This window comes from Bos mutus, chromosome 18, assembly GCF_027580195.1.
Source record: "Bos mutus isolate GX-2022 chromosome 18, NWIPB_WYAK_1.1, whole genome shotgun sequence".
Taxonomy (NCBI): Eukaryota; Metazoa; Chordata; class Mammalia; order Artiodactyla; family Bovidae; genus Bos; species Bos mutus.
Genome location: NC_091634.1, coordinates 14,951,698 through 14,977,029, shown reverse-complemented (window position 1 = coordinate 14,977,029; position 25,332 = coordinate 14,951,698). Strand labels below are relative to the sequence as shown.

General features: G+C 47.0%; 2 protein-coding genes across 5 annotated transcripts in view; one reads left to right on the top strand and one right to left on the bottom strand.

Moving 5' to 3' along the window:
• Positions 1-5,426: 5,426 nt before the first annotated feature.
• Positions 5,427-23,243, bottom strand: WDR87 (WD repeat domain 87). The gene is given in 8 exon segments (XM_070387810.1): positions 5,427-7,340; positions 7,343-11,170; positions 11,552-11,823; positions 12,289-15,167; positions 15,541-15,711; positions 16,618-16,787; positions 22,568-22,644; positions 23,157-23,243. Coding segments are annotated over 6 exon segments (8,997 nt in total). The 5' UTR covers positions 16,693-16,787; positions 22,568-22,644; positions 23,157-23,243; the 3' UTR covers positions 5,427-5,568.
• SIPA1L3 (signal induced proliferation associated 1 like 3) overlaps positions 22,688-25,332 on the top strand; it is a 253,512-nt gene continuing 250,867 nt past the window's right edge. The window contains exons 1-2 of one of the 4 annotated variants that reach the window (XM_070387805.1): positions 22,689-23,013; positions 23,113-23,477. The gene's annotated coding sequence lies outside the window, so the exon portion shown is untranslated. Of the gene's footprint in view, positions 23,478-25,332 lie in introns of all 4 variants that reach the window. The other 3 variants (XM_070387808.1, XM_070387806.1, XM_070387809.1) reach the window with 3 other exon arrangements.

Here is a 25,332-nt window from a genome sequence, read left to right as displayed (position 1 = left end):
AACCCTAACCTACATAATGTTGGGAAACTAGTTCCAGTGTGCTGCTTGCGTAGCTCCTTGTGTTTCTTGGAGACGGCCAGGGAATTACAGCTCTCTGGAGACCCTGGGGAGAGAGGGAGCTTTCCCAGGAGGCCCCTCGGAGTCACCTCTCTCCTTAAGTAGTCCAACTGGACCCGACCCAAACTCAAATCATTAAATTTTTTTTTTTTATTGTGGTCAAAGTCACATAAAACATACTATTTTAACCATATTTAACTGTATAGTTCAGTGGCACTAAGTCCATTCACATTGTTGTGCAGCTCTCACCATCATCCATCTCCCCAATTTTTCACCTTCCTAAACTGAAACTCTGTCCCCATTAAACACTAACTCCCGATTCCCCCTTCCCACCCCACCCCATCTCCTACCCCCAGCTGCTGGCATCTGCCAATGTACTTTCTGACTCTATGAATTTGACTCTTCTAAGTATCTCTAGGTATCAAATCATTCTTAATGCTTCCCAGCACTTTTTTTTCCTAAGTCCATTCACTGCCATACCCAGCTTTTCAAACACATACTCCCATTCCCTTTCCCTCAACTAATAACCCTGCTTCTCACTTCACTGGGAAAATGTAAGCTATCAGAAGAGAATCTCCAGACTCACCCACCTACCTGCTAATCTACGTCTGTGCCTGGGTATGAATGCTCCTCTAGTGCTCCCCCCACAACTAAACCACGATTTGATCTAACTCTAGTCTCTCCACCTGGGCACTAGATCTCACCCTTTTTTTATTTTAAAATTTTAAATTTATTTGGCTGCACCAAGTCTTAGTTGCAGCATGTGGAATCTAGTTCCCTAACCAGGGAGCAAACCCAGGGTGCCTGCATTGGGAGCACAGAATCTTAGCCACTGGACCACCAGGGAAGTCCAATCTCACCTTTTTTTGTATATCAATTTCTCTCTCTCTCTTTTTTTTTTTTTTGGCCAAGTGGCTTGTGGGATCTTGGTTCCCTCACCAGGGATTGAACCCTGGCCTGCAGTGAAAGCCACCAAGTCCTAACCATTGGACCACCAGGGAATTCTCTGTCAAGTTCTTGACTCCAGCAATTCTCTTACCTTGAAACACACACACACACAAAATATCTATATTTCGCTTCCAATTTCTTTTCTTTTGTTCTGTCTTTAAAGCAGTCTAATCAGACTTTTGCACTCATTACTCTACCAAAACTGCTCTTGTCAGGGTTACTAATAATCTTCATCTTGCTAAATATAATCACTGACTTTCAATTATTTTCTGCTTGACCTGTTAGCAGCACTTGACACACTTGATCACTCCTTCCTCCTTGGTACACTTTCTTCACTTAGTTTCTGTGACACCAGAGGTTTCTTGATGTTTCTTTCTACTCATTAGCATTCCTCAGTTTCCTAGGCTGACTTCTCCCTGCCCTTTTAATGTTAGAGCTCCTCAAGCTACCATCCTTGTTTCTCTTTCCTTATCCACATCCACTTCCTTGGTCATTTCATCCAGTCTCTTGGATTTTTTAAAATATCATCTATATACCAAACTTATGACCCCACTACAAACCTGTCTCCTAAACTCCAGACTTATATCCAGTTGCCTTCTGGACATCTCCTCTTAAATGTCTCATATGCACAGCAATCTCAATTCGTCCAAAACTGAATTCATGAACTCCTAATTTTCTTCCTAGTACCAACTCTTTGTTAATCTTCCCCAACTAACTTGATGGTGCCTCCAGCATTCCAACTGGTCAAGCCCCAAACCTTGGGGTCATCTTTGACTCCTTCTTTCTGTCCTGTTCACATCCATTCTGTCAGCAAATTCCAGTGGCTCTACCTATAGAAGGGTCCAAAACTGCCCAATACTCACTTCTACTGCCTCTTTCTCCCTGGTTTAGACCCACTGCCCTCTTTCCTCCAAATTGTAGTAACCTTGTCATTAATCTCCCTGTTTCCATTCCTGCCCCCAGCCTCTGACTCCCTTACCACAATCTATTCTCCACACATAGGATGCTTTTTGAATATGAAAATTGATGAGGGTTTTTTGGCCGAGATGTGTGCGGCTTGCAGGATGTTAGTTCCACAACCCAAGATTGAACCCTTGGCCTCGGCAGTGAAAGTGCAGAGTTCTAACCACTGGACCTCAGAACCCTCCTATGGTTTCCATCAAATGCAGAGTAAAAGCCAAAGGTCTTAAAATGACCCCAAAGTTGTTATAAGATATAAGAACAATCTGTAGGATACACCAGAACTGAGAAAGAGTACCTGGAGAAGAACAAATTTGGAAGAATGCTCCCACTCCAAGGTGGTGGAGGAATACCTTGCACATAGTAATTTAATTTCAGAAGTTTCATGCACCCCTGAAGCACAACCGGATCTCATTTAGCAAAACTCTGCTCAATTAGAAAACTACATGGGAGAAACCTAAAGGATAACTGATTCAGTGTCTTCAACAAATCAATACTGTGAAAAAAACTGGAGAGAGAGGAGTGTAAATATTTAAGATTAAGAGTCTTCAGTTCAGGTCAGCTCAGTCATTCAGTCAAGACCCCCTGGACCGTAGCATGCCAGACCTCCATGTCCATCACCAACTCCTGGAGTTCACTCAAACTCATCTCCATTGAGTCAGTGATGCCATCCAACCATCTCATCCTCTGTCATCTCCTTCTCCTCCTGCCTTCAATCTTTCCCAGCATCAGGGTCTTTTCAAATGAGTCAGCTCTTCACATCAGGTGGCCAAAGTATTGGAGTTTCAGCTTTAACATCAGTACTTCTAATGAACCCTCAGGACTGATCTCCTTTAGGATGGACTGGTTGGATCTCCTTGCAGTCCAAGGGACTCACAAGAGCCTTCTCTAATACCACAGTTCAAAAGCGTCAATTCTTCAGTGCTCAGCTTTCTTTATAGTCCAACTCTCACATCCATACATGACTACTGGAAAAACCATAGCCTTGACTAGACAGACCTTTGTTGGCAAAGTAATGTCTCTGCTTTTTAATATGCTGTCTAGGTTGGTCATAACTTTCCATCTAAGGAGTAAGTGTCTTTTACTTTCATGACTGTAGTCACCATCTGCAGTGATTTTGGAGCCCCCCAAAATAGTCAGTCACTATTTCCCCATCTATTTGCCATGAAGTGATAGGACCAGATGCTTTGATCTTAGTTTTTTGATTGTTGAGCTTTAAGCCAACTTTTTAGGAAGTATAACAATAAAATCCAGTATGTAGCCCTTGTTTGAATTCTGATTCAAACAAATTAAGCATAAAAGGTCACTTTTGGAGACAACCAGGGAAATTTGCATAGAGTATTGGATAATAGTAAGGGATTATTATTTTGTTAGCTGTGAAAATTTTTATATAGCAAAATTTTATTTTTTAGAGATGAGTATCAAAGAACTTAGGGTCCTTTGATATCAAAGACATCATGACGCCTGGGATTTATTTTAAAATATTTCAATAAAGGAAAAAATAGATGAAGCAGCTTTTGCAAGATGTTTGTAATTAAGTGATGGTGTGACAGGGATCTGGGGGTTCATGATAATGCTTCTACTTTAGTGATTGAAATTTTCCATAATAAAGAGAAAATACAAACAAGCCCTGGTCTCTGCCATTCTAGTAGAGGCAAAAGGATATCCAGGTCATCATAGCCATAGCCAGTACCATCCATAGAATTGAAGAGCCATCTATATACTTCCTGACTCTGGGGCAACAGTTAAGACTATTTCTTGTCACAGTGTTTTATTTGTTGTTTGTTGACCAGAAGATCCACTGAAATCCTGCAAAATAGATTTGATAAGTATTACTATTCCCTTTCTGGATCTTTCTAGGAATTTGTCCTTTTCATCTGTTTTGTCACATTTATGGGCATAGAGTTGTTCATATTAGTCTTTACCCTGTTAATGTCTGTAGGGTCTGTAGTGACATCTCCTCTTTCATGCCTTATATTTGTAATATATATTGTCTTCTTTTTGACACAGATAAGTAAACAGATGCCAGAAAGGAGAAATAATTCAGGTCAGGGCTGCAGAGCCAGCTGGACCACCCTTACTTCTGCTACCTTGCCTGGCTATTGGGTTGATCACCCTTTTTGAGACTCCGTATCCCCAGCCCCCAGCTTGCATATACTCCATACTCCAGGCCTAGTATGTAATCTGACGTGGAAGAACTCAACTACATACTCAGGGCTCTCGTTACCCTTGCCCTCCAAGGTGAATCCAACGTCTCAAAATGTTCTGTTGCCCTCTATCCCTGGATTCCCCACAAAAGCAAACTCAGATGGAGGGAGTAGAATAAAGGAGAGGTTGGGATGGAGGGTGGCAAATCACATAGATGGGCTACTTGCTAGAATCTGTTGGTTTGGCTTACGTGGAAAGAGGCAGTTTTGAAGTCTTCATAGTGGGAAGAGGAGATCAGGGAGGATCATCATTACTGGCAGTGACAACTTCCTCCACTTTATTAATGCTTTCCCTTTAACTTCTTTTTTTTTTTTTAAGATTTACTTATTTATGGCTGTGGTGGGTCTTCATTGCTATGCACAGGCTTACTCTAGTTGCAGTGAGCACAGGCTTCTCCTTGTGGTGTGTTCTTTTGTTGTGGCACATGGGCTTAGTTGCTCCATGGCATGTGGAATCCTCCTAGACCAGGGATCAAACCAGTGTCCTTTGCATGCAAAAGGATTCTTAACTCCAGACCACTAGGGAAGCCCCTCTTATCTCCTTAATCACTAGAGGGAAGGATCATAAGTCCCTAGAATGTCCAGGGCCTATTAGAGTTTACACCTAATCTTTCAAATTTTCATTCTATCATCCTCCCCAAAACCCATGTCTAGGTTGGCAAAGGAAGTGAAAGACATAGCCTTCCCTCCTTTGCTTTTCTGCTTTAACCTGAAATGGCCTCATCTTTTAATGCCATCCAGTAATGAGGTCACCAAGTGGTACTGGCTAGAACTTGAAGTTTTTCCCATATTCTGAGGATTTTCTTAACACCCACCATACTGGCTGTTTGGGAATTAGGCATCAGCATGCAGAACTATGATCAGAGAACTAAAGTCTGCCTCCACTGTGTACCCCAGGATCCAAGGGCAAAATGCTAGGTCTTTTGGTTCTAAAATCCATTTTCTTTCCATTGTATCAATGCCTCTTATATTAATGCAAAATATACATTCATTTTTGTGCCAGGTGCTTCCCTTCCTCTGGTCTTTAGGGGAGAATGGGGGGGGGGCAAGAAGAAAGAGGGCAAAGACAGACTCTTCTGCCAGAAGGCCGCTGGAGGGTGAGTACCACTGGCTCTGGGGGAGTTTTCCCACTCTCAGGAGTAGGTGAGCGTCTGGTCTCCCTGGCTACCTTTCTAGAGAAGCAATGTTTGAAGAAAAAAGGACCCATCGCGGTGCTTGTTGTAAATGAGAACCTCCTCTTTATTCCACGTATAAAGGCTAGTTTCTGGAACTGGCCAGGGAAAGAGCTTGGGCCTGGCTCTACCTCCCTGTGAGTCCTAGGGTTAAAGGTCTAGATCTTGGTGACAAGGCCTTTCTCCAGGTAGGCATGAAAAGTCCCTCCCCCTCCAGTCCCAAATCAGAGAGTAGGAGCAGCCACATAGGGCAGTTCATTGGTGAGGTGTAAATCAGCTTCTGGCAGGCTCTTCCAGGCAAGCTCTAAGATCCCATACTGGGCAATGCCCATGGGGAGCATGGTCTGCACATTGTTCTGCCCGGGGAGAGGAACCACCTCCTGGAATGCCAGAGGCCCTTTATGGGCTTGAGAGCCACCACAGAGCAGGTGGTAGAACAACCGCTCTCCAGGGGCTAGCTCCACGGCCCTTAGGGCATCTTTGTAAGTGACCTCTTGGAACTGGGGCTTTTCTCTCAGTAGCAGGTCCTGCATCAGCTTCTGGATTCGGGGAGACTTGAGCTGGTATAGGTCCATAAGACGGTTGAACTGTTCCATCCATGCAGCACTGTCTCTTGCGTATCGCTCCTGCAACATCCGCAGAACGTGGTACAGTGCCACAAACGTCTCCCACAGAGGCACCTCCTCCTTTACTTTAGAGATGGGTCGTGCCTTCTTCTCCAACTTGGGCAACCTGGCAAACCTGCCCTTATCCTTAAAAGCCAAGAAGTCTTTCTGAAATATCAGCGCCAGGGTTTGTTTTTCAACAGGGTCCAGGGCACCTGTGAAAATGTCTCTTGTGGCAGAATCATAGTATCGCATCTCCATCCCCCTGAGAGAAGTGGCTATCTGCTTCGCCCGTGCACTCCGGTAAGGCTCTCCCAGAAGATGCCAGTTGATAGCCTTCGGGTCTGGGATCCCTTTGGTAGCTAACAGAGACTTTGGTGTGGAGACAGCCAGACGTTTGAGCCAGCTCTCTTTTTCCCTTCCTTTGATGGGAGGGATCACTTTCAAGTATTTTGGACCCAAGGGCTCCTTACTGGGCTTGGAGATATGTGTGCCTCGGGATTCCATGATCTGCTTGTGATGGTACACGATGGCTTCGAGCTTGGCCAGGTGCATCCACTCTAAGTTCTCCTTTGCGGTGAGGTCTTTGAGAAGCTGACACAATCGGTGGAAACTATCTCTGGAAAGCTGTTCTCCTGCCTCCATCTTTTCTAGGACATGGTGGATCCACTCTACATCTGAGACACTGATGTCTGTGTAGATTTCCTCAGGCAGGATTTTGGACAAAGGTAATTGTACCTCACTCTGTTTCTTCAGAGATGGATGACGCTGCAGGATCCACTGCCACTTGGCCCCCAGCGGTTTGCCTTGGAGTTTCTGAGCTTCTATGGTCTTCCTCAGTATGTGGGACAAATACGGGGTCTCTAAGTCAGGCTCCTGGGCCTCCAAAACTATATCCAAAACGTGTAGAGGCATGGGCTTATATTTCTTCAACAGTTCTTGTTTATCTATGAACCCTGCCCCTGGGAATACTCCAGGCTTCCCAAGTGCTATGGCCTTATCTTCCCAAGATATTTGTTTAGTTAGCAATGGCTCTGATATCTTTTCTTTGCTCCCCAGAACGACTGAGATCAGTTGCTTGGGAGGGCTTTCCAGTTTTACAGCACTGCTTTTGATGTCAGGGATTCTTTTTTCAATGGAAAGGAATTCTTCTCTTCCTCTTAAGTGCTTTTTCCCTTCTAGTAACTTGTATATTTTTTCTCTTTTAAAAATTGCTTTTTTCTTGTCTACCTCTTCTTCAAACAAGCTTCTGTCCTCTCTTTCCTCTTTCTCACTCAAATGTTCCATCTCTTCATCACTTGTGCTTTCCTCCTCAACCACTTCTTCTTTCCCCTCTTCCTTCTCTTCCTTTTCCAGCACTTTCTTCTTTTTTTCTTTTTCCTTTTCTTCTTCCTCTCCTTCCCTTCTTCTTCCTCCTTCCCCAACTCCTTCTCTACCATTTTCTTCTCCTTTACCTCCTCCTCTTCCATTTCCTCCTCTTCCTCCTCCTCTTCCTCCTCCTCTTCTTCCTCCTCCTCCTCCTCAGACCAACTCTCTTGCTCTATTTCATCTAACAGGCATTCCATTTCTTCAGAAGAGATCTCCTCACTTTTCACACTTTTCACCTCATCCTCTTGACTGAGTAACTCTTCCTGTTGTGTATCAGCTGTCTTTAGCTTTTCTCTTTTTCTTGACTTATGTTTAAGGAATGACTTTGCCTCTTCTTCCTCTGTTGTTTCTTCTTCATCTGTTTCCTGTATGACATCTCTCTGTTGCCTGGCCAATATGCTTTCTTGTTCAGTAATATTTTTCTCCCTCTTTATCAATCTTCTAATTTCCTTGGCTAGTCTTCTCTGCCTCTTAGCCAGTTTCTTCTCATCTATGGTAATTTCTGGTTGTTCCTCAGAAAAATCCCATTCCTTGGCATCAAGTTCATTCTGTACCTTGTTCAATTCCCTTTCCTTAAGGACAAATAACCTCTTTAACTTTGTCATCTCTATTTCTTCCTGGGTTAGTTTCCTTTCTTCTTTAATGAGGCCTTGAAGTGTCTTTAAGACTTTGCTGCTTGCTTTTAATGGTTCCTTGGAAATTCCCTTGCTTTCTTCAGTTAATTTCCTTAGTAACCTGGCTAGCTTCCTTTGTTCCTGGGCATATACTCTCTCTCCTCTGGTAAATTCCAGTTTTTCTTTGGCCATGTCTGTTTGCTCTGTGGCCAGGATCCTTTCTTCATAGAGCAATATCTTTTCCTCTAGTGACAATTTCCTCTTGATTACCTCTAGTTCATCCTTGGGTAGTCTTTTCTCTTTGGAAGTTTCTTGAGTCTCTTCCTTAAAGAGAATTTCCTTTTGCTCAGCCAGTGTCTCTTTCTCCCAGGTCAGTATTTTCATTTCCATGTCCAGTGCCTTTTCTTCCCTGGTAATAGACCAGTCACCTCTGAGCTGGTTCAGTTCTTGGAACACTGCCCTTTTCCCCAGGGCTAATTTCATTTTGTCATGGGCTACTTTGTGCTGTTTCTCAGCCAGGCTTTTCTCTAATTGGGTCAGTTTCTCCTCTACGGTGGCCAGTTTCTCCTTCTTCTGGAAGAGTTTCTCCTTTTCCTCCATCAGCTTCTTCTCTATCTGAACCAGCCTATTCTTATACATGTCATATACCTCCTTCTCAGGGACTGATTTCTTTCTGCTCTGGATGAGGCTTTCTTGGAGCCGGATTAAGGTTTCCCTCCTCTGAGCCAATTTCACCTTCTCCTGAGCCAGTTTCTCCTTCTCCTGGGCCAGATTCTTTTGCCTCCAGGCCAGTATTTCCTTGGCTTTGGGAAGTTCTTCCATGTTCTGGACAAGCTTAGTCTTCTCCCAGGCCAGTTTCTGCTTATTCTTGATCAATTTCTCTGCTTTCTGGGCAATTTTTGCCTCCTTCACTGGCAGTGTTTCCATGTTCTGGGCCAGTTTCTTCTCTTCCTGGATCAGTAGCTCTTCCTCTTGGGCCAGTTTCTGCTTTTTCTCCATCAGTTGCTCCCTCTTCTCGGTAAGTTTTTCCTCTTCTCCAGGAAGTTTTACCTTGTCTTGGGCTAGTTCCTTCTCTTCTTGGATCAGCAGCTCTTCTTCCTGGGCCAAATTATGCTTATTCTCCATCAGTTGCTCCCTTTTCTGATCAAGTCCTTCCTTTTTCTCAGACAGATTTTGTTTGTCCTGGGCCAGTCTCCTCTTCTCCTGGACCAGCAGTTCTTCCTCCTGGATCACTGCTTTCTCTTCTGCATCCAGTTTCTCTTCTTGAGATGCCAGTGTCATCTCTTCCTGATCCAGCCTGTCCCCTTCATTGATCAGTTCCTCCTCTTCCTGATTCAGTTCCTCTTCTTTCAAAGCCAGTTCCTCCTCTTCCCAGGTCAGATCCTCCAATTCCTGGGCTAGTTCCTTTTCTTGCCATGCTAGATCTAGCTCTTTCTGGGCCAGTTTATCCAGTTTCTGCATCATTATCTTTTTGACCTCAGCTAGCTTCCCTCCTTTCTTTGCTATGTTCTCTTCTGCTCGGGCCAGTTTCTCCAATTTCTTGGCTAGTCTCTTCCTTTGCTGGGCCAATTTCTCTGCATCCTGGCTCAGCATTTCCTCTACTTGGGCTAGTTTTTCCTCATTCTGGATAAGCTTCCTCTCCATCTGGACCATTTTCCTGTCTTTCTCAGCCAGTTTCTCATACTCTTGGACCATTTTTCTCTCTTCCTGAGCTAGTCTCTTCTCTTCCTGTGCTAGCTTCTCCTCTTCCTGAGCCAGCTTCCTCTCTTCTTGGGCCCGTCGTCTTTCAGCCTGGGCCCGTTTTCGCTCAACCTGGGCCTGTTTGTATTCTTGGTGGATCTGCCTTTGCTCTTCTGTCATCAGTGCTTCTTCTTCTGCTGCTGTTGCTTCTGCTTCTTCTTCCTGCTCCTGAGGCAGTTCTTCCTCCAGGGTCACTTCCTCCTGAGTCACCAACATCTTCTCCCTGGCCCTGGCTGACATCTTTTCCCAGATCTGTGACCATTCATCCCATGTCCGCTTTGTCTTGTCCCTTCTGACTTGTCCCTCTTCTGCATCTGGGAGCAGCTTCTCTTCCTCCTCAGGTACTTGCTCCTCTTCCTGATGACGCTGGCTTTCCCATGTTTTCTTCCATTCATCCCACGATATCCTTGTCTCACCGAAAGCATTTTTCCATTGGTCCCAGGACTTCTTCCACTCTTGCCAAGACAGTTTTATCTCATCTTTAAGTGGCCTTTTTTCTTGCTCAACCACTTTCTCCTTTAATTTGTCCACCACCTCCACTTCCTGACTCATGCCCCTCTCTTCTTTGGCTATCTTCTTCTCTTTTTTATCCACTTTTATCTCCTGCTGGACTGCTTTCCTTTGTTTAGAAGGCTTAGAGGATTTCTTCTCTTCTTTCTTTGATATTCGTTTTCCCTTGCTTAGGTCTGGTTCTGCAAAAAGAACTTTCTTTTTCTTGCCTTTTTTTGGACTCACGTGGGTTTCCCGCAGGTCCTGAATGTCCTTTTCTGTCTTTCGCTTTTGCGTTTCTCTTGTCTCCTCTTCCATGTCTCTGATCATCATGTCCTCTCTAATTGCTGATCCGTGAATAAAAACCGGTTTCTCCTCTGGCCAGGCTACATCCCAGTCAAGGTCCTCAAGCAGTTCCTCACTGTCTTTCTTCAGCAGGGGGCAGATCTCCTGAAAGAGCTCCCAGCTGGGTTGTCGATCAGCCAGCATCTCCTGAGCCGTGGTCACTAGCTCATTGTTGAGAGCTTCTAACATTTTTGTCTGGGAACCAGATATCCTCAGGGTCATAAGACGACACAGGTCGTCCCGCCACATCGAGCTGTCTCTAGACCTGAGGCCAGGAGCTCCAGAGGCACCCCGCCCTGTGACTTGCATTGGTCTCATAATTGAGTCTGTCTTTTCAGTATGTGGAAATCCCTCATGTGTAATTTCAGTGTCTGTTACTTTCCTTTTGCGCCTCTTCATGGTTTTCTGAGATACTGATTTCCGGCCTCTTTTGTCACGTGTCTTCCTCAACATCTTCATGGTCAAGGCCACGTAATCCTTTGAGGCATCTACCTCTAAAGATTCTTGTTCATCATCTTTTGCAACCTTTAGTATACTGGATGCTGAAGATCTAGCCTCCTCCACCTCAGTGGGTGCAGCTTCACTCTGATCACCTTCATCCTGTAAGGGACCTGGCTCGGTGACAGTTTCTTTGAGCTTCTTGAGGCTCCGCAAAAATTTTCGGGCTATATGGAAAATCAGGAGATGCAGATAAGGAAAGCATGGGAGGCTTAGATAACACCCTTCCCAACTGAGCTAAGATGAACTGCCATAACAGAAGTAGTGACAGAGGAGGCTGAGGCCTTTAACAAGAAGGCCTTCTCCTTGCTTTATCCCCAGTGCCTTCCTTCCCTCTTCCCCTCTCCACTCTACCTCTGCTGAGTCCTACAGAGATAGGTTTTGGGATCCCTCTTAATTTGGGTGGATCCTTCCTAGGAGGGTTCTTTTCTGTGAAAGGATCTTTTCACTTATCTCTGTTCTTCTCTGATACCTCTTGTCTTACTTTAGCCCTAACTGCCCTGCCTCTTGGGGACCCTGAGGCATGAATTAGATTACACCATACATACTGTGCTTTCTGACTACTGGTCGGCCCCGTCTTGGGCCTTTGCTGTGCTTGAAGGCAGCTTCAGGTTCTTCGGGGACAGTATCAGTTTCCTTGGAAAGGGCAGTAAGTTCAGACGCCCCTGAGACATCTAAAGTAAAAGTAGGCTTTTCGTCACCCTGGTATAAGGTCAGGTCTTCATTCAATCGCTGCGACACTTGAGTATGAAGGATTTGGAGATCTGGGGCTCGCAGTCCCAGTAGACGGTCCAAGGTTTCATCCCCAACCATTTCCTGCCTATGAAAGTCAAAGGAGAGAAAGGACCATGCTGAATCAGGGACAAGAGGGAGAACAAGAAGGAAAGAACTGTTATAGAACTGGCAGGAAACTGGGCAATGTAACTCAGAGACAGCATATTTAGAGGAAATGATGGCCAAGAAGAAAGAAAAAGTCTAGGAAGTCAAGATGGCAATGAATGAAGTGAGCTGTATGGGGGCTTCTGAGGTAGGAGAAAAGGGTGAAAGGGGTCCTTAAAGAGGCAGGGGACAAACAGGAACAGGAAAAGAAATGGATAAAGGAGTGGGCAGTTAGGGGATCATCAGATAGTCTAGGAATGGGAAAAGACTATGAACGAAGAAAAAAGACAGGAAGAGCTCATGAACAGAGATGAAGAGACAGTGAAGGAAGGGAAGGGGAAAATGGGGAAGAGGAAGAAGAAAATCAGAAGCTAGTAAAGAACAGAGGACGGCACGAAGAACTTACTGCATCTCCCGGAAAGTCTCTCGATTCTGGACCAAGTTCAAGAGTGAGGTCCTAGAGTGGACTCCAGTCTCAGCCATGAGGCTCAGGGTCTTATTCCTCACTCTGTCATCTTTGTCCATTAGTCCTTGGGCCAGAGGCACGGCAAAGAGATGAGTAATCATTCCTAGACGCTTCAGCCCTTCCCAGGCCAGCTCTCGAATCAGTGGGTTGGAATTGGTTGTATCATCCAATAGACGGTGGGCTGTTTCAGAGCGCAGGGGTGGAGACACCTGGTAAGAGGCAAAGATCTGCCCAAGGGCACCAATACAGCACTGGTACTTCAGTGGAGTAGCATGGATTATAATACTGAGAATTGTCTCTATCAGGCTATTGATAGCAATTTCACTCATCTTTTTTCCCAGCCAACTGCGGTTTGCTGCGTCTGTAAGAACGGTATAAGTGATATCCTTGGACGCTCTTGTGAGGAGGAAGTCTTCATCTTCCTTTTCATGTATGTATTGTTCTGCGTCGCTTATAGCTCTTGCCCGGCTGTGCCAGAAGAAGAATTGTTGAGATTTGTCCCATTCCAGCTCCCGCACAGGTGAATGCAGGCTGCACTGCAGGTATATCGGGCTGCCCTCTGGCCAGAGACGGGCCCGGATCACCGAGTTAGGGATGTAGCAATCTGGAGCCAAGAGCCATTTCCGCCTGTGACCAAAGTAGCACCGCAGTATCTGATAGGGGTTGAGTTCATCCCAGGTAGTCAGCTGTAGCTGGGGAGGAAGCACATAATGGAAATAAGGTGGTTTTTTCACCTGTGATACATCAACTTCCATATACCCAGAATCATGTTTGAAGGAAGAGAGTAGCACAGGGCTCCCTTGCTCATCTTCTTCAATGACATGTGGCACATTATGATCAAAGGCAATGGCCCGATGATTGACGAGACTCTCCAGACCCACCAGTTGCTGCTTCCCATGTCCAGGGTAGATGTACTTGGGCACAAACATGGTCTCGAAGGAGAAGAAGAAGCTTGGTATGAAAGGCTTAGGGACTTCGAGCACTTCATCTGTCAGACCCATAAGGGAGAGGCGAACCAGCAGGGTTGGGGGAAGCAGCTTTAAACAGGACACCAGATAAAGACTCTGGTTGAAAGTTACAAGCAGGTCACCCCGGTCATTTGCAAAGCAGAGTGGGCCAAAATGCAGTGATGAGTCCAGCATGGCTATGAGTCTCCCATGGAAGTTCCAGATCCGGACAGAGCCATCACTGCCACCCGTGACAAAAAGACTCAGGGACAGGCAGACATCAAAAGAGATGATGGTGCATTGGTGCAAAGGCAAGGTCTCTATGAACGTTGAGCCATCCTGTGAACCAGAAGACAGAAAGTCATGGAACTTCCAGAGACGCAGGCAGTTAGTCTGGGTGATGGCACCCACTGACTTGGGCAAGAGTATCAAGTGTGTTAGATGACAGCTGCAGAGAATGCTGGCAAGTATCCGCAGTTTCACTCTGACCCCTTCAAGCACAGCTTCTGAGAGGTGTATGTAGTCATCCATTCCATAGGAACAGAGTAAAGAGTTTTCTCGGCTACCAGAGAGCCCTCCGGGCAGTGTAGAGAGGGCTAGGACAGAGCCAAAGTGAATGTATGTCTCAATCCGGGCACAGCTGTGCTGGGAGAGCACTCTAATCACACCGCTCTGGTATCCAGAGAACATGAGTCCTTCTAGACCCCGGCCCAGGTGAAAGTGCCCATAAGCCAAGCACTGTACCAGGTCCTGAGAATCTGGTGAGGTGCATAAGAGATACTTGGCCATGCAAGGGGAGCGGGTGGTGTCAAAGACCAGCACGTCTGGGCTGCCTGTTGCTACAAAGAGCTCCTCTTTATTGGGGTCATAGGCCCAATCCGTGGCCTGGTCCAGGATTGAGAAGGGCCAGGTGATGACCAGGAGATTCCCTGTTAGCGGGGACACGAAGCGCAGCAGGCCATCCTCGGTGGTGCACAGGATCCGGAACCAGTTACTGCCACAGCGGACCCGGCGCACCTGCTGGGGAGCAGAGCCACAGACATTGAAGAGGCTATAGAAGAAGGGCAGGCTGCGCAAGGAGAAAGAGTGGGTAGTCTGGCAGAAGAAAGTGGTGCCATCGATAAACTGGAGCCGATATAGCTCCTCGCCCAATTCGAGCCGCCGCAGCAGATTGCCTGAAGTCAGGTTCCACTCTTTGATTATGCCTTCCCGGCCAGCTGTGAGCAGGGTGTGGGCTTCTGGCTGGCTACGGATACAGATCACCGAAGAGAAGTGGGCCTTGAAAGTGTGGAGGGAGTGGCCCCAGTTGAGGTTCCACACTTGGATCTCCCCAGTCTTGTTTCCAGCATAAAGAAAGCCCTGTTCAGAACAGGTGAAGCAGCAGGTGATCGAGGAGCCACTGATGGTGGAAGAGAACTTCTTCACCTCTGCCAGGAGGCCATGGCCTTGGCGCTCCAGGACCCTCACCACATTCTCACACATGGCAATCAGGGAGCCGTTGGGGCCATTCAGCATGATGTCATGGATGAACTCATCACCAGGCAGGGCGACCATGTGGGCTATTTGGAGACCCCTGCCGCTGCGCTCAATGGTCCAGGTGACCACTGCCCCCAGGATGCCCGACAGAAGCATCTTCATTCCTGGGTCATAGCAGAGGCAGGTGATGTTAAAGCGACAGGGTACTACCCCCAGGGATTTGAATGACCGAAGGTGGTCCCCAAAGAGCCGCAGGAGCAGGTCACCACAGTAGACCACAAGGATATGAAAGGAACCTGTGTGGACCATGGACTGGATGGGTGGCAGCCGATCTGTCATGGAGAACATTCTCTTCTCCACCATGTCCTCAGTCTTGCTCTTCATCCATACTACAGCCTGAGAGAGAATAAGATGGAAACTATCTAGGATAGGTAGCAGAAGAGGAAAGGGCATAATAGTCAGCTATTTTTTCTTGCTAAGGAGAAGTTGGAAGATCCTAGAGTGACTTTACCCACTAGTTTGAGGAAGTAGAAATACTGTAAAATCAGGAAACCGAGGACTCTTTCCCTAACCCTGGCCTACTTTAGGAGAAGAATAAAATCTAGTCAACATGGAGATGGTAACTGGAGAAAGGATGAAGGAGGACTCCTGGGTCCAGATCATGTTCACTCAAGGGGTATATCTTCCTGGATTAATCTAGGGTCAGAAGTTACATGGGCATGGCCCTCACTTAGAATGGGCTAAGGAGAAGAAAGACTGGGAGTTTTACCTGTATTTCTTTTGTGCTTGTTGTCACCCAAGAGAGGGAAGAAAAGAAGTGGGCGTCACTGAAGTAGTAGCATATAAGCGGCATGTTTTGAGGATGGCGAGACTCTTTGAACAGGATCTGGGACCGGTCACTCAACACAACTACATCAGTCTTCAGGTCATCTAAATTTTGCTGGGAAGTGGCATGGCATTAAACTCAGAGACCAGAAACACATATACAATAAATATATTCTCACACAAGTCACAATCTAAACCATTGTCAAAGTTCTGCCTCAGCCCCAAGGACCACTCCTGTGACCCCCACACATGCAGTTTATCACCTGTGGGACACCTGCACTACACAAGCGTGGGACAAAACCCTCAACACAAGGGTGAGCCAAACCACTGTAGGGCCTATGTGGCGTCAGGGGAAACTGATATTCCTTCCAATGTGAACTTAGCTATACCTGTCCTTGAACACTTTCCCTTCTGTCTAATAGGGTACATATGTCATGAAAGAAACATTTAACAGATTATCAAGGCAAGTACACTGCCATATGCCCACATGTAAAGTAACAGGGTGTCCCAAAAGTCAGTGCAGCTTTATTAAAGCCTAAAATTGCACTAAGTGAGACTTTTAGGACATGCTACCTGGCCTTTAAATTTGACAGAGGACAATAACCTATCTCTACACACACACATACACACATATGTATAAATGATCCCATGGTGATCGAGCATGTGCTATGAAACATGCACCTGGCATCCTTCTACAAAGAGCCAAGCCACAGCAAACCTGACATTGGCAAATGTTCTCTGATGCCTTCTTCCTTCTTGTCTAGAAAAATCTCTCTTCCCAGAGGGTGAGTTCTTCTGACAGTGCTCCAAAGTGTTCACCTCTCACTATCAAAATGTCCCAGCGAGAGGTCTCTAGGCTCACTTGGAAGTTGATGGCCCACTTCCTGCTATGGGGATAGTTGTCCTTATGATTTTCCCTGCCTGCTTCCTCTTTCCATAGATGATCTACATGCCTCTAAAAGGCTCATAACTGTTCTGACAGACAGGGGCCAATAACATGTCTGTCCTATATATACATTACCTTGCTTTTCTGTATCATGTCACTTAGAAGGTATTTAAAGTCCTTCCACAGGGGGATGAGTCTGGGAGAAGTCATCACGTCGATTATCTGCTGGTCTTCCTCAGGACTGTTGTTTAAAAACCGGTGGGAATCTGAAAAAGGCCAGCTTAGCCACTGCTGCTTTTTGAGAGCTGGAAATCAGAAGTCCAGAGCCATGAACTCATGCTTATTGGACACTTTTTGAACATCAAGAACTATGCATAAGACATACGTTCTTAGGAGAAGAAGGGGACGACAGAGGACGAGATGGTTGAATGGCATCACCAACTCAATGACATGAATTTGAGCAAGCTCTGGGAGATGGTGAAGGACAGGGAAGCCTGGCGTGCTGCAGTCCATGGAGTTGCAAAGAGTCAGACATGACTGAGTGACTGAACAACAGCAGCAACCCGGAGAGGTAGATATTATCTCATTTGAGAAAACTGAGGCTTGGAGAGTGTAAAGAAAGGAAATGGGGCTTGAATCTTAGCATGGGCTGTCAGATCCAATAGGATATTCTAGGGGAAGGAAGCAGAGAAACCTAAAGGGGCTGGAAAGGAATACTGTCACTGGCAAATAGTTATTCTTTATTGGTGGTGGGCTGTCAATAGAGCTTTTTGCAAGGGCTAATGGCACCCCACTCCAGTACTCTTGCCTGGAAAATCCCATGGATGGAGGAGCCTGGTGGGTTGCAGTCCATGGGGTTGCTAAGAGTCGGACACGACTGAGCAACTTCACTTTCACTTTTCACTTTTATGCATTGGAGAGGGAAATGGAAACCCACTCCAGTGTTCTTGCCTGGAGAATCCCAGAGACAGGGGAGCCTGGTGGGCTGCCGTCTATGGGGTCGCATAGAGTCGGACATGACTGAAGCAACTTAGCAGCAGCAGTAGTTCCCAAAGTGTGGTCCTACATCATGATTCCTGGGGGAGAGGTTCTTCTTAAAATGCAGATCCTAAGGTACTGAGGGCTTCCCTGATAGCTCAGTTGGTAAAGAATCCACCTGCAATGCAGGAGACCACAGTTTGATTTCTGGGTCAGGAAAATCTGCTGTAGAAGGGATAGGTTACCCACTCCAGTATCTTGGGCTTTCCTGGTAGGCTTAGCTGGTAAAGAACCACCTGCAACGTGGGAGACCTGCACTGGGTTCGATCCCTGGGTTGGGAAGATCCCCTGGAGAAAGGAAAGGCTATCCACGCCAGTATTCTGGCCGGGAGAATGCCATGGACTGTATAATCCATGGGGTCGCAAAGAGTTGGACATGACTGAGTGACTTTCACTTTCAAGGTACTGAAGCAGAACCATGACAGTGGGATCCTGAGTCCTTCCATTTTAACAAGCTCCCTAGGTGACTCAGTGGATGTTTTAAGTTTGACTCCTGAAACAGGAAATCATCAAGATAAAAGGTGCCCAGGACTAAGAGTCAGCCCCACGTAGTCCAGCTGGAGAAAGAATCCCATCATTCAGCCATGCATGCTTTCCCAGGCTTGTGGAATCAAGTCACTTTCTTGTGTGTGATACATCTGCTAGTCAACTTCTTCCTCCCATTCCCTTCTCTCTAGCCTTCGTGAGGATAAACCTCTACTTTTTCTGACTGGATGTGAATAAAGCCTACTTTTAACGAGTCCACTTTGTCAGGGAGTCTATCATTACTGGTCTGATGATGGACTTGTTTTCCTTATTTGTACTGATAATATGAAAATGCCAGTCTCGCCTACTTCACAGGATTGTTGCAAGGATCAAAGATGATAATTCCTGTGAATACCTTTTAAAGTATACTCTGAAGCAACAGACAATCATGACTGCTGTTTTTAGGCTAGTTTGGTTCTCCAGAGAAGTAGTTATTTCCTCCCAACCTATACTTTGTACTTTTCAGTTGCTCTGGAAACATTATAGCTAAATTTATAGTCTGGCCAGCAGGGGGCAGTGGAAGCCATCCTTGCACCTGCCAGATGAAGGAAAACTGGTGGACTTAAAAAAAGTAGTCATCCCCAAAGGGCGATCCTCAGGACAGCAGCAGCATCACCTGGGAACATGTTAGGAATTCAAATTACCAGGCCCTACCCTCAACCTACTAAATTGTAAAGTCATAAGGGTAGGGCCCAAAATTGAGTTTTAAACAGCCAATCTTAAAGTCTGGGAACCGGTGGTTTGGAGAACTCTTGGAATTCCAGGTCATTTGGCCGGGGCATCCCGAGGTAAGGTCAGCAGAACCCACCGTCTGGCATGGCTAAGCCTAGACTGTGTGTTTCCACAGAGACATGATGGCTGGATCTGGAGCAGGGGGAGCAGCAGGCAAAACTTATCATCATCTCATGTGTAGGGTGGGTAAGAGCCCTCCCCCCCTCAAAAAAAACCCCCACATCCATCACTTCATGAGTTCTCGAAAGAATTCTGAGAGGCAGATCCCGTCACCTCCATTGTATGGATAAAAAATGTGAATTCAGAGAGGTAAAGGATGCAAAGAGAGCTACACATGGTAGGCTCTTAAGACTCAACCCACAGTTCAGGATTCTCCTGGCCTTTCAGAGAAGCAGGAGGCTCTCCAAGCTGAGGCTAAGTGCACTCTCTGCCTCACAAACCCACTGATGGGAGCTGGGGACTGGCTTTCAGACATTAGCATCCTGTGTTTCTTCTCTCCCAAAACCTGCGTGCTGCCCTCCTGCTGTATATCTTTTTCCATTCTATTTCCCTGTGACCCTGCACTTGCTGACCGCCTTTGAGGAACCCCTGTGACCTGCTGAAATGGATCGGTGGGTGGCCCCTCAGGCCAGGGCTCCATAGCTCAGAACTACACCCGCCACGCACCCCAGCTCCTTCTTGAGGCCCCAGAGCTACTGAGAGAGTGGTTGCTTGAAGTCAACAAATCTGCCGTCACTGCCATAAGTTTCTGTTTTTCCTAATATCTCCTCTGGGTTCAGCTTCTCTCGACCAGCCTATAAAAAGCAAGTGGTTGGGACCCTTGGGGGCATATTCTTTGGAGATTAGTAAGAAAGAAGTCCTCCAACCCCCAAACCTCTGTTTGTTGTTATTTTGGGAAGTTTTGTTTGTTCATCTTTTTTGTGGGATCTTAGTTCCCCGACCAGGGATCAAATGTGTGCCCCCTGCAGTGGAAGCACAAAGTCTAATCACTGAAATGCCAGGGAATTCCCTGTTTGTTTGTTTGTTTGTTTTTTGTTGTTGTTCTTTTGGCCACTTTCTCCCATCTCATACACTGGTCTCCTTAGAGGAAACCTCTCCTATAATCTCCCACTTTGATTCCCTAATCGCATTACCTGTCCTTAAAAGCAAGTCCGGAGTGAGCTTCAGCTTAAGCATTCAGTGTAAGCCCAATGATTTTGACTTTTTAATATCTTGATAACCGAAAGATGATCTAATGGGAAGTCATGCAGCCAACCTAGGGGAGTCAGTATGTGGGGGCCGAGATATGGTATGTAATACTGACTACGGAGACAAACTAGGTCTATTATTGGACACTGATGCTGGCACCACATCCTTTTTCTTAACTGCAGTCCCTTCCAAGGTACAGTGCTCTGTTGATGGTGGTGGGATGAAAGGCCAGCAACCTGTGAGCCCTGCCTTTGTAATACAGAGAAATGACTCTAGGGGGCACTGCACTCCATGTGACTGTTGGGCCCTGTTTAAGAGGGAAAAGAACAAAGTATTGTTGAGTATGTGTAACAGGGAAACCTGACCACCCTAAAGAATAGTGATGTGTGCTCCACACTGTGAGGTAAAGCCCTGCATGGATCCTATAGCCTTGCAGGTGGCTCTTATGTTTGGGGACAGCGATGCAGAAAGCCCAGCTGGCATCAGTTGACTATAAAGTCAGAGGGACTGGAAAGCCAGAGGGCAATCTCGGCTTACTCTGTTTTTTTTTTGTTTTTGAATGACATTTCTAATAAAGAGCTAAAGTCTGTCCCCAAGGCCTGGGACCACTACTCTGGTCTTATAAGTGATGTCACAGCTAGGGCTGGGACTGGAAAACATTTAACACACTTTATGGAAAGAAACAGTTTTCCAGGCTGAAAAACATGTATTACCAGGGTAGGCAAGTTCCTATTGGGTGAAGAATTATCCATCCAGCATGGGAGTAATGATAGCATCCAGAAATGATTAAGGTTGTAAAGTGGTAGCTAGGTATTTTACATATATTGTTTTAATACTATACAATAATTCTGTGACTTAGCTATCATCCTCCACTAATTGATAGCTCAGTCACAGAATGGACATGGAACATAACATACTAACAAAACATACTAAGAAACATATACTAAAAAGAAAGTCACTTGTCCTATTTCCCCTTCAGAAAGGTAACTCTGTGTTCTGTACACACACAAGGATGTATGTGGAAAAATACCACTTTTCTTACACAAATGTTAGTATGCTATATTGTTGTTTGGTCACTAAGTCATGTCAGATTCTTTTGCAATCACATGGACTCTAGCCTATCAGGCTCCCCTGTCCATGGGATTTCCCAGGGAAGAATACTGGGGCTGGTTGCCATTTCCTTCTCCAGGGGATCTTTCAGACCCAGGGATTGAACCCGTGTCTTCTACACTGGCAGGTGGATTCTTTATTGCTGAGCCACCAGGGAAGCCCAGGTGCTATACACTGCATTTTTCTCACTTAATAATCTTAAAGATTAACTCATATTAAAACATACAGTTCTGTCTCATTTTTCAACAGTTGTCAGCTGCATGGTACATTGTCTGGCTGAACTATCATTTATTTATCTAACGTCCATTAATAGAAATTGGGCAGTTTCCAGCCTTTTGCTATAACCCATGCCACAAATGAATATTTTTGTTAATGCCTCACAGTTTTAATTGGAGAAGGCAATGGCACCCCACTCCAGTACTCTTGCCTGGAGAATCCCATGGACGGAGGAGCCCGGTAGGCTGCAGACCATGGGGTTGCTAAGAGTCCTAAATGACTGAGCGACTTCACTTTCACTTTTCACTTTCATGCATTGGAGAAGGAAATGGCAACCCACTCCAGTGTTCTTGCCTGGAGAATACCAGGGACGGCAGAGCCTGGTGGGTTGCCGTCTGTGGGGTCGCACAGAGTCGGACACGACTGAAGCGACTTAGCAGCAGCAGCATTAGCACAGTTTTAATTAACTTAAAATTTAAAACTGAAGCAATGTAAACCTTTTTTCATTAAACATAACTTATTTTAGATATACTGGCTTAAATTAATAAAATTTCACCTGTTTAATTTTTTAATGTAAATTTTAAAGTTGCAGATTTGGCTTGCATCATACTTCTATTAGACAATATTGCTTTAGATTATCACCTTCCGATGGTGGTCTGGACTTAGGTTCCTTGAGAGTAGGCACCGAATCTATCTTGATTTCTCCCCTGTCCTGGTAATCAATCACCCAAGCTGGCATGAAGTAGGTGTCTAATACATTTTTTTGAATAAATGAGCAAATGAATCACCCTCTGCCCCTCTCCCAGGAAGAAGAAATATATACTTCCCAGCTCAGTCTCATTCAGCATCTTCTTGGAAGAAAGGATGAGATGGGAAGGATATTGACTGGGTTTTCCTGACCAAAGAACCTTGCAATTCCAGCTGGTTCCTTCGGTAACCCCTTACGGAGTAGTAGGAATGCCAATAAAAAAGGTCGGATCCTTGATTATGTCGACAAGTGGACTAAATTTTAACAAAATCTCCCCAGCCATAGGTACTCAACAAACACTGGTTACGCTAAGAATGTGCGATCAACGAATGAATGATAGGTAACATGGCCTCCAGGGCACCCCCCTGGGTGGCGGTCAAGAGACTCCCGTCAAAGGCAGAGCTCCGGAGACTCCTACTACAGGGAGAGGCGACCAGACCGGAATCCCAACACATTCTGGCGTCCCGGCTCTCCGCGTGGGAGGGAAGAAGGGTGTGTCCGCCTCAAGGCTGGGGCCGCGCCTGTTACCTGCGACGACTGGGCTCCAGACAAGGGACGGGTACGGCGTGTGTGGCGGCACTCCGAAGCTATGTGAAGGGCCAGACCTAGAACAGGAGTGCCAGAGGAGCGACCTTGGGGATACTGCGGGAGGACTCGGCCAACAAAACGGTTAGCTCCCCAACCCCGCGCCCGCCGGACTGACCAAGGCAAGGGGAGTGAGCGCGCGTGCGCACTGGCGCGCGCCCGGCAGGAAAAAGCCCAGCGCGAGACCCCGCGCGCGCGCGCGCGCGTTCGAAAGGAAAAAAAAAAAAAAAAGTCTTCCCCGCGGGGGCCCGCGGCAATTTAGGCCGGAGTTGGCCGGCGAGCGCGCGTGCGCGAGCGCGCATAGACGCCTTTCTCCACAGCTCCCCTCGGTTGGGGGTCTAGCGCTGTGTTCCGCTGCTCCCGCTTCTCCAGAGGCTCGCGCCCTCGGGGTAAGTACCTCGCGCCTCGCGGAAAGGGAGAAAGAGGGTCTACTGAAGGAAGGGAGGAGGCGGATAGAGCTGGGAAAAAGGAAAAAACCGCCTTCGCAGAGCAAGGAACGCAATCAACGGGTTGGAATCTACAGAAGACACACCTCCATCCCTCACGCCCCTCGGGGCTGCGGAAGTTCTCTGGAGACTCGAGCGGCACGGAGGCGACAGGTGGACTACCATTCCCAGAAGGCGGCGCAGCGCCGCGCCTACTGCTCCCGGCAGCACCTGCGCGTCAGGCTTTTTTCAGTTTGCAGCCGCCTAGGGCGAAACTACAGTTCCCAGGAGGCCTCGCGCGAAGCGGCTTGGAAGTGGGCAGCCTGGAAGTCACTCGGGCCACTGGAGCTGGCGGCGTCTCCAGCAAGCGGCGCGGATTTGGACGCCGCGGTCGTGGGGCCCGCGGGGCGGGCAGCCGGGACACCCAGGTATGTGGCTCCGGGTGCAGGGTTGGCCTTGCGCTAGGGTAGCGGGGAATCGATGTCCAGTCGGACCCCGAGGGTCAGCGCGGGCGAGCTACTGGGCGGACGGCCGGGTGTGGGCACCGGCTGTTGGGGGGCGGCGGCGGCACTCTCGCCCTCCGGACCTGGCTGGGCGCGTGCCCGCATGCTTCAACTTTCCAGGCGAGCTACCCGGCGCCGTTGCGGGAAAGCATGGCATGAGAGTCGGGTAGCGGTGGGTTCGCTTACGGACTCTTGCCTCTCGGGAGGTGCGATCTAGGGAAACCGTGCCGAACCTCAGTTTCTCCTTTCGGTCAAACCGGGGAAGAATAGTGTCTGTCTTATGCTGGGAATTCTGTTGATATCCGATGAATAAAGCGTTTGGTACATAGAAGACACTTATTACTTGCTTGCTTTATTGTTTGCTCCGGAGAAATGGGATGAAGGTATTATCGACTGAATGTGGTAAGCTGAGGGTGAGCCACATGGTTAGCACTCGGTGCAAGGTGGCTGTTGTTAGGCGAAATTATTTTGCTAAGAGCTTCGGTTTTGGAGGCAGAGCCAGGTTCAAATTTAGGTTCTACCTTTTACCAGCTCTGTGACCTTGGGCGACAGACTTCACTGCTTTGTACCTTGGTTTTCTCTGTCTACAAAATGGGTATTTTTTTCATAGCAGCCACCTTATAGAGTCGTTTGGAGGATGCAGTGAGAATACCATTTGTGAAATGCTTAGAGCAGCAGCTGGCACATAGTCAGCATTTAATAAATGACCATTGATTCAGCGTTTTCCCGGTTTCTCCGAGACCCCCCGAGGGTGGGGCTCTGCCTGTAGTCTTGCTTTTCTAGTGGATCAGACATTTAACTGGTCTGGTTGACTTCCTCTCGTGCACCCTCAGGTTCCATCCGTGTAAAATGGGATAACGATATCAGCCTCAGAGGGTTGTAAGGATTTGCTGATACCATGTTCCCAGTCCAGAGCCATCTCTCACTAAGTAGCAGCTCTTATATATTATAATTGCTCTTCTTCCATGTGCTCCATCTGGCCCAGAGCTTGCCTAACTGTGGTGGGATGTGACATGACAGCCCTGAGCTCCCCCACATGTTCACTCCCAGCCTCAGTGTCCCATCTGTGAAATGATAGTCATAGGACACTTGTGCCAGGGTTGTTTCAATGATTCCAAAAGATAATTCATGTGTAGTGTTCAGCACAGGGCCAAGTGCATCCTAAGCACTTAATAAACATGCCTTGTTTTTCTTGATGGGCTTTTGCTGCTTATGTTTGTATTACAGTTCAGAGCAGGACAAGGTTAATGTCCCCTCGCCCCTAATTTTTATTCACCAAAGGTAAAATTGTGGAACATACTGCCATATAAGGGGCTGAGAAGAAATGGCACTGACTAGCTGCTATCAGCAGGCTACCTGCCCTCCCCCCAGCTCTCACACACTCCTGCCCCCAAATTGGCTTTTAAGTGTTGTACCACTGCTGCCCGCACTTGACTGTCTCAAAGCCCCATTAGCCCCCCGAGCCCCACCTCCACATGTGGGGCCTGTGCTCCTTGATGTCCTCTGCTAACTTGATGTCCCGTTGGGTGCCGTGAACTCAAAATGTTAAACCGAAGCTCGTTTTCCTCCCGGACCCAGTAGTCACCACCTCGGCAGATGGGCCAAGCTGGAAACCTGGGAGTCCTTCTTCTTCCCGAGGCTTCCCAGATGCAGTTGATTGGCAAGGAGGATGGTGCTGTCATTCCATAGCAACCATTTATTTGGCCTGTCTTGGTCTCTTGTCTTGTGGGCCACTGAAAGTCCCCCTTGGCTACTGAAGGTGGCCTTTTCCAACATGGTT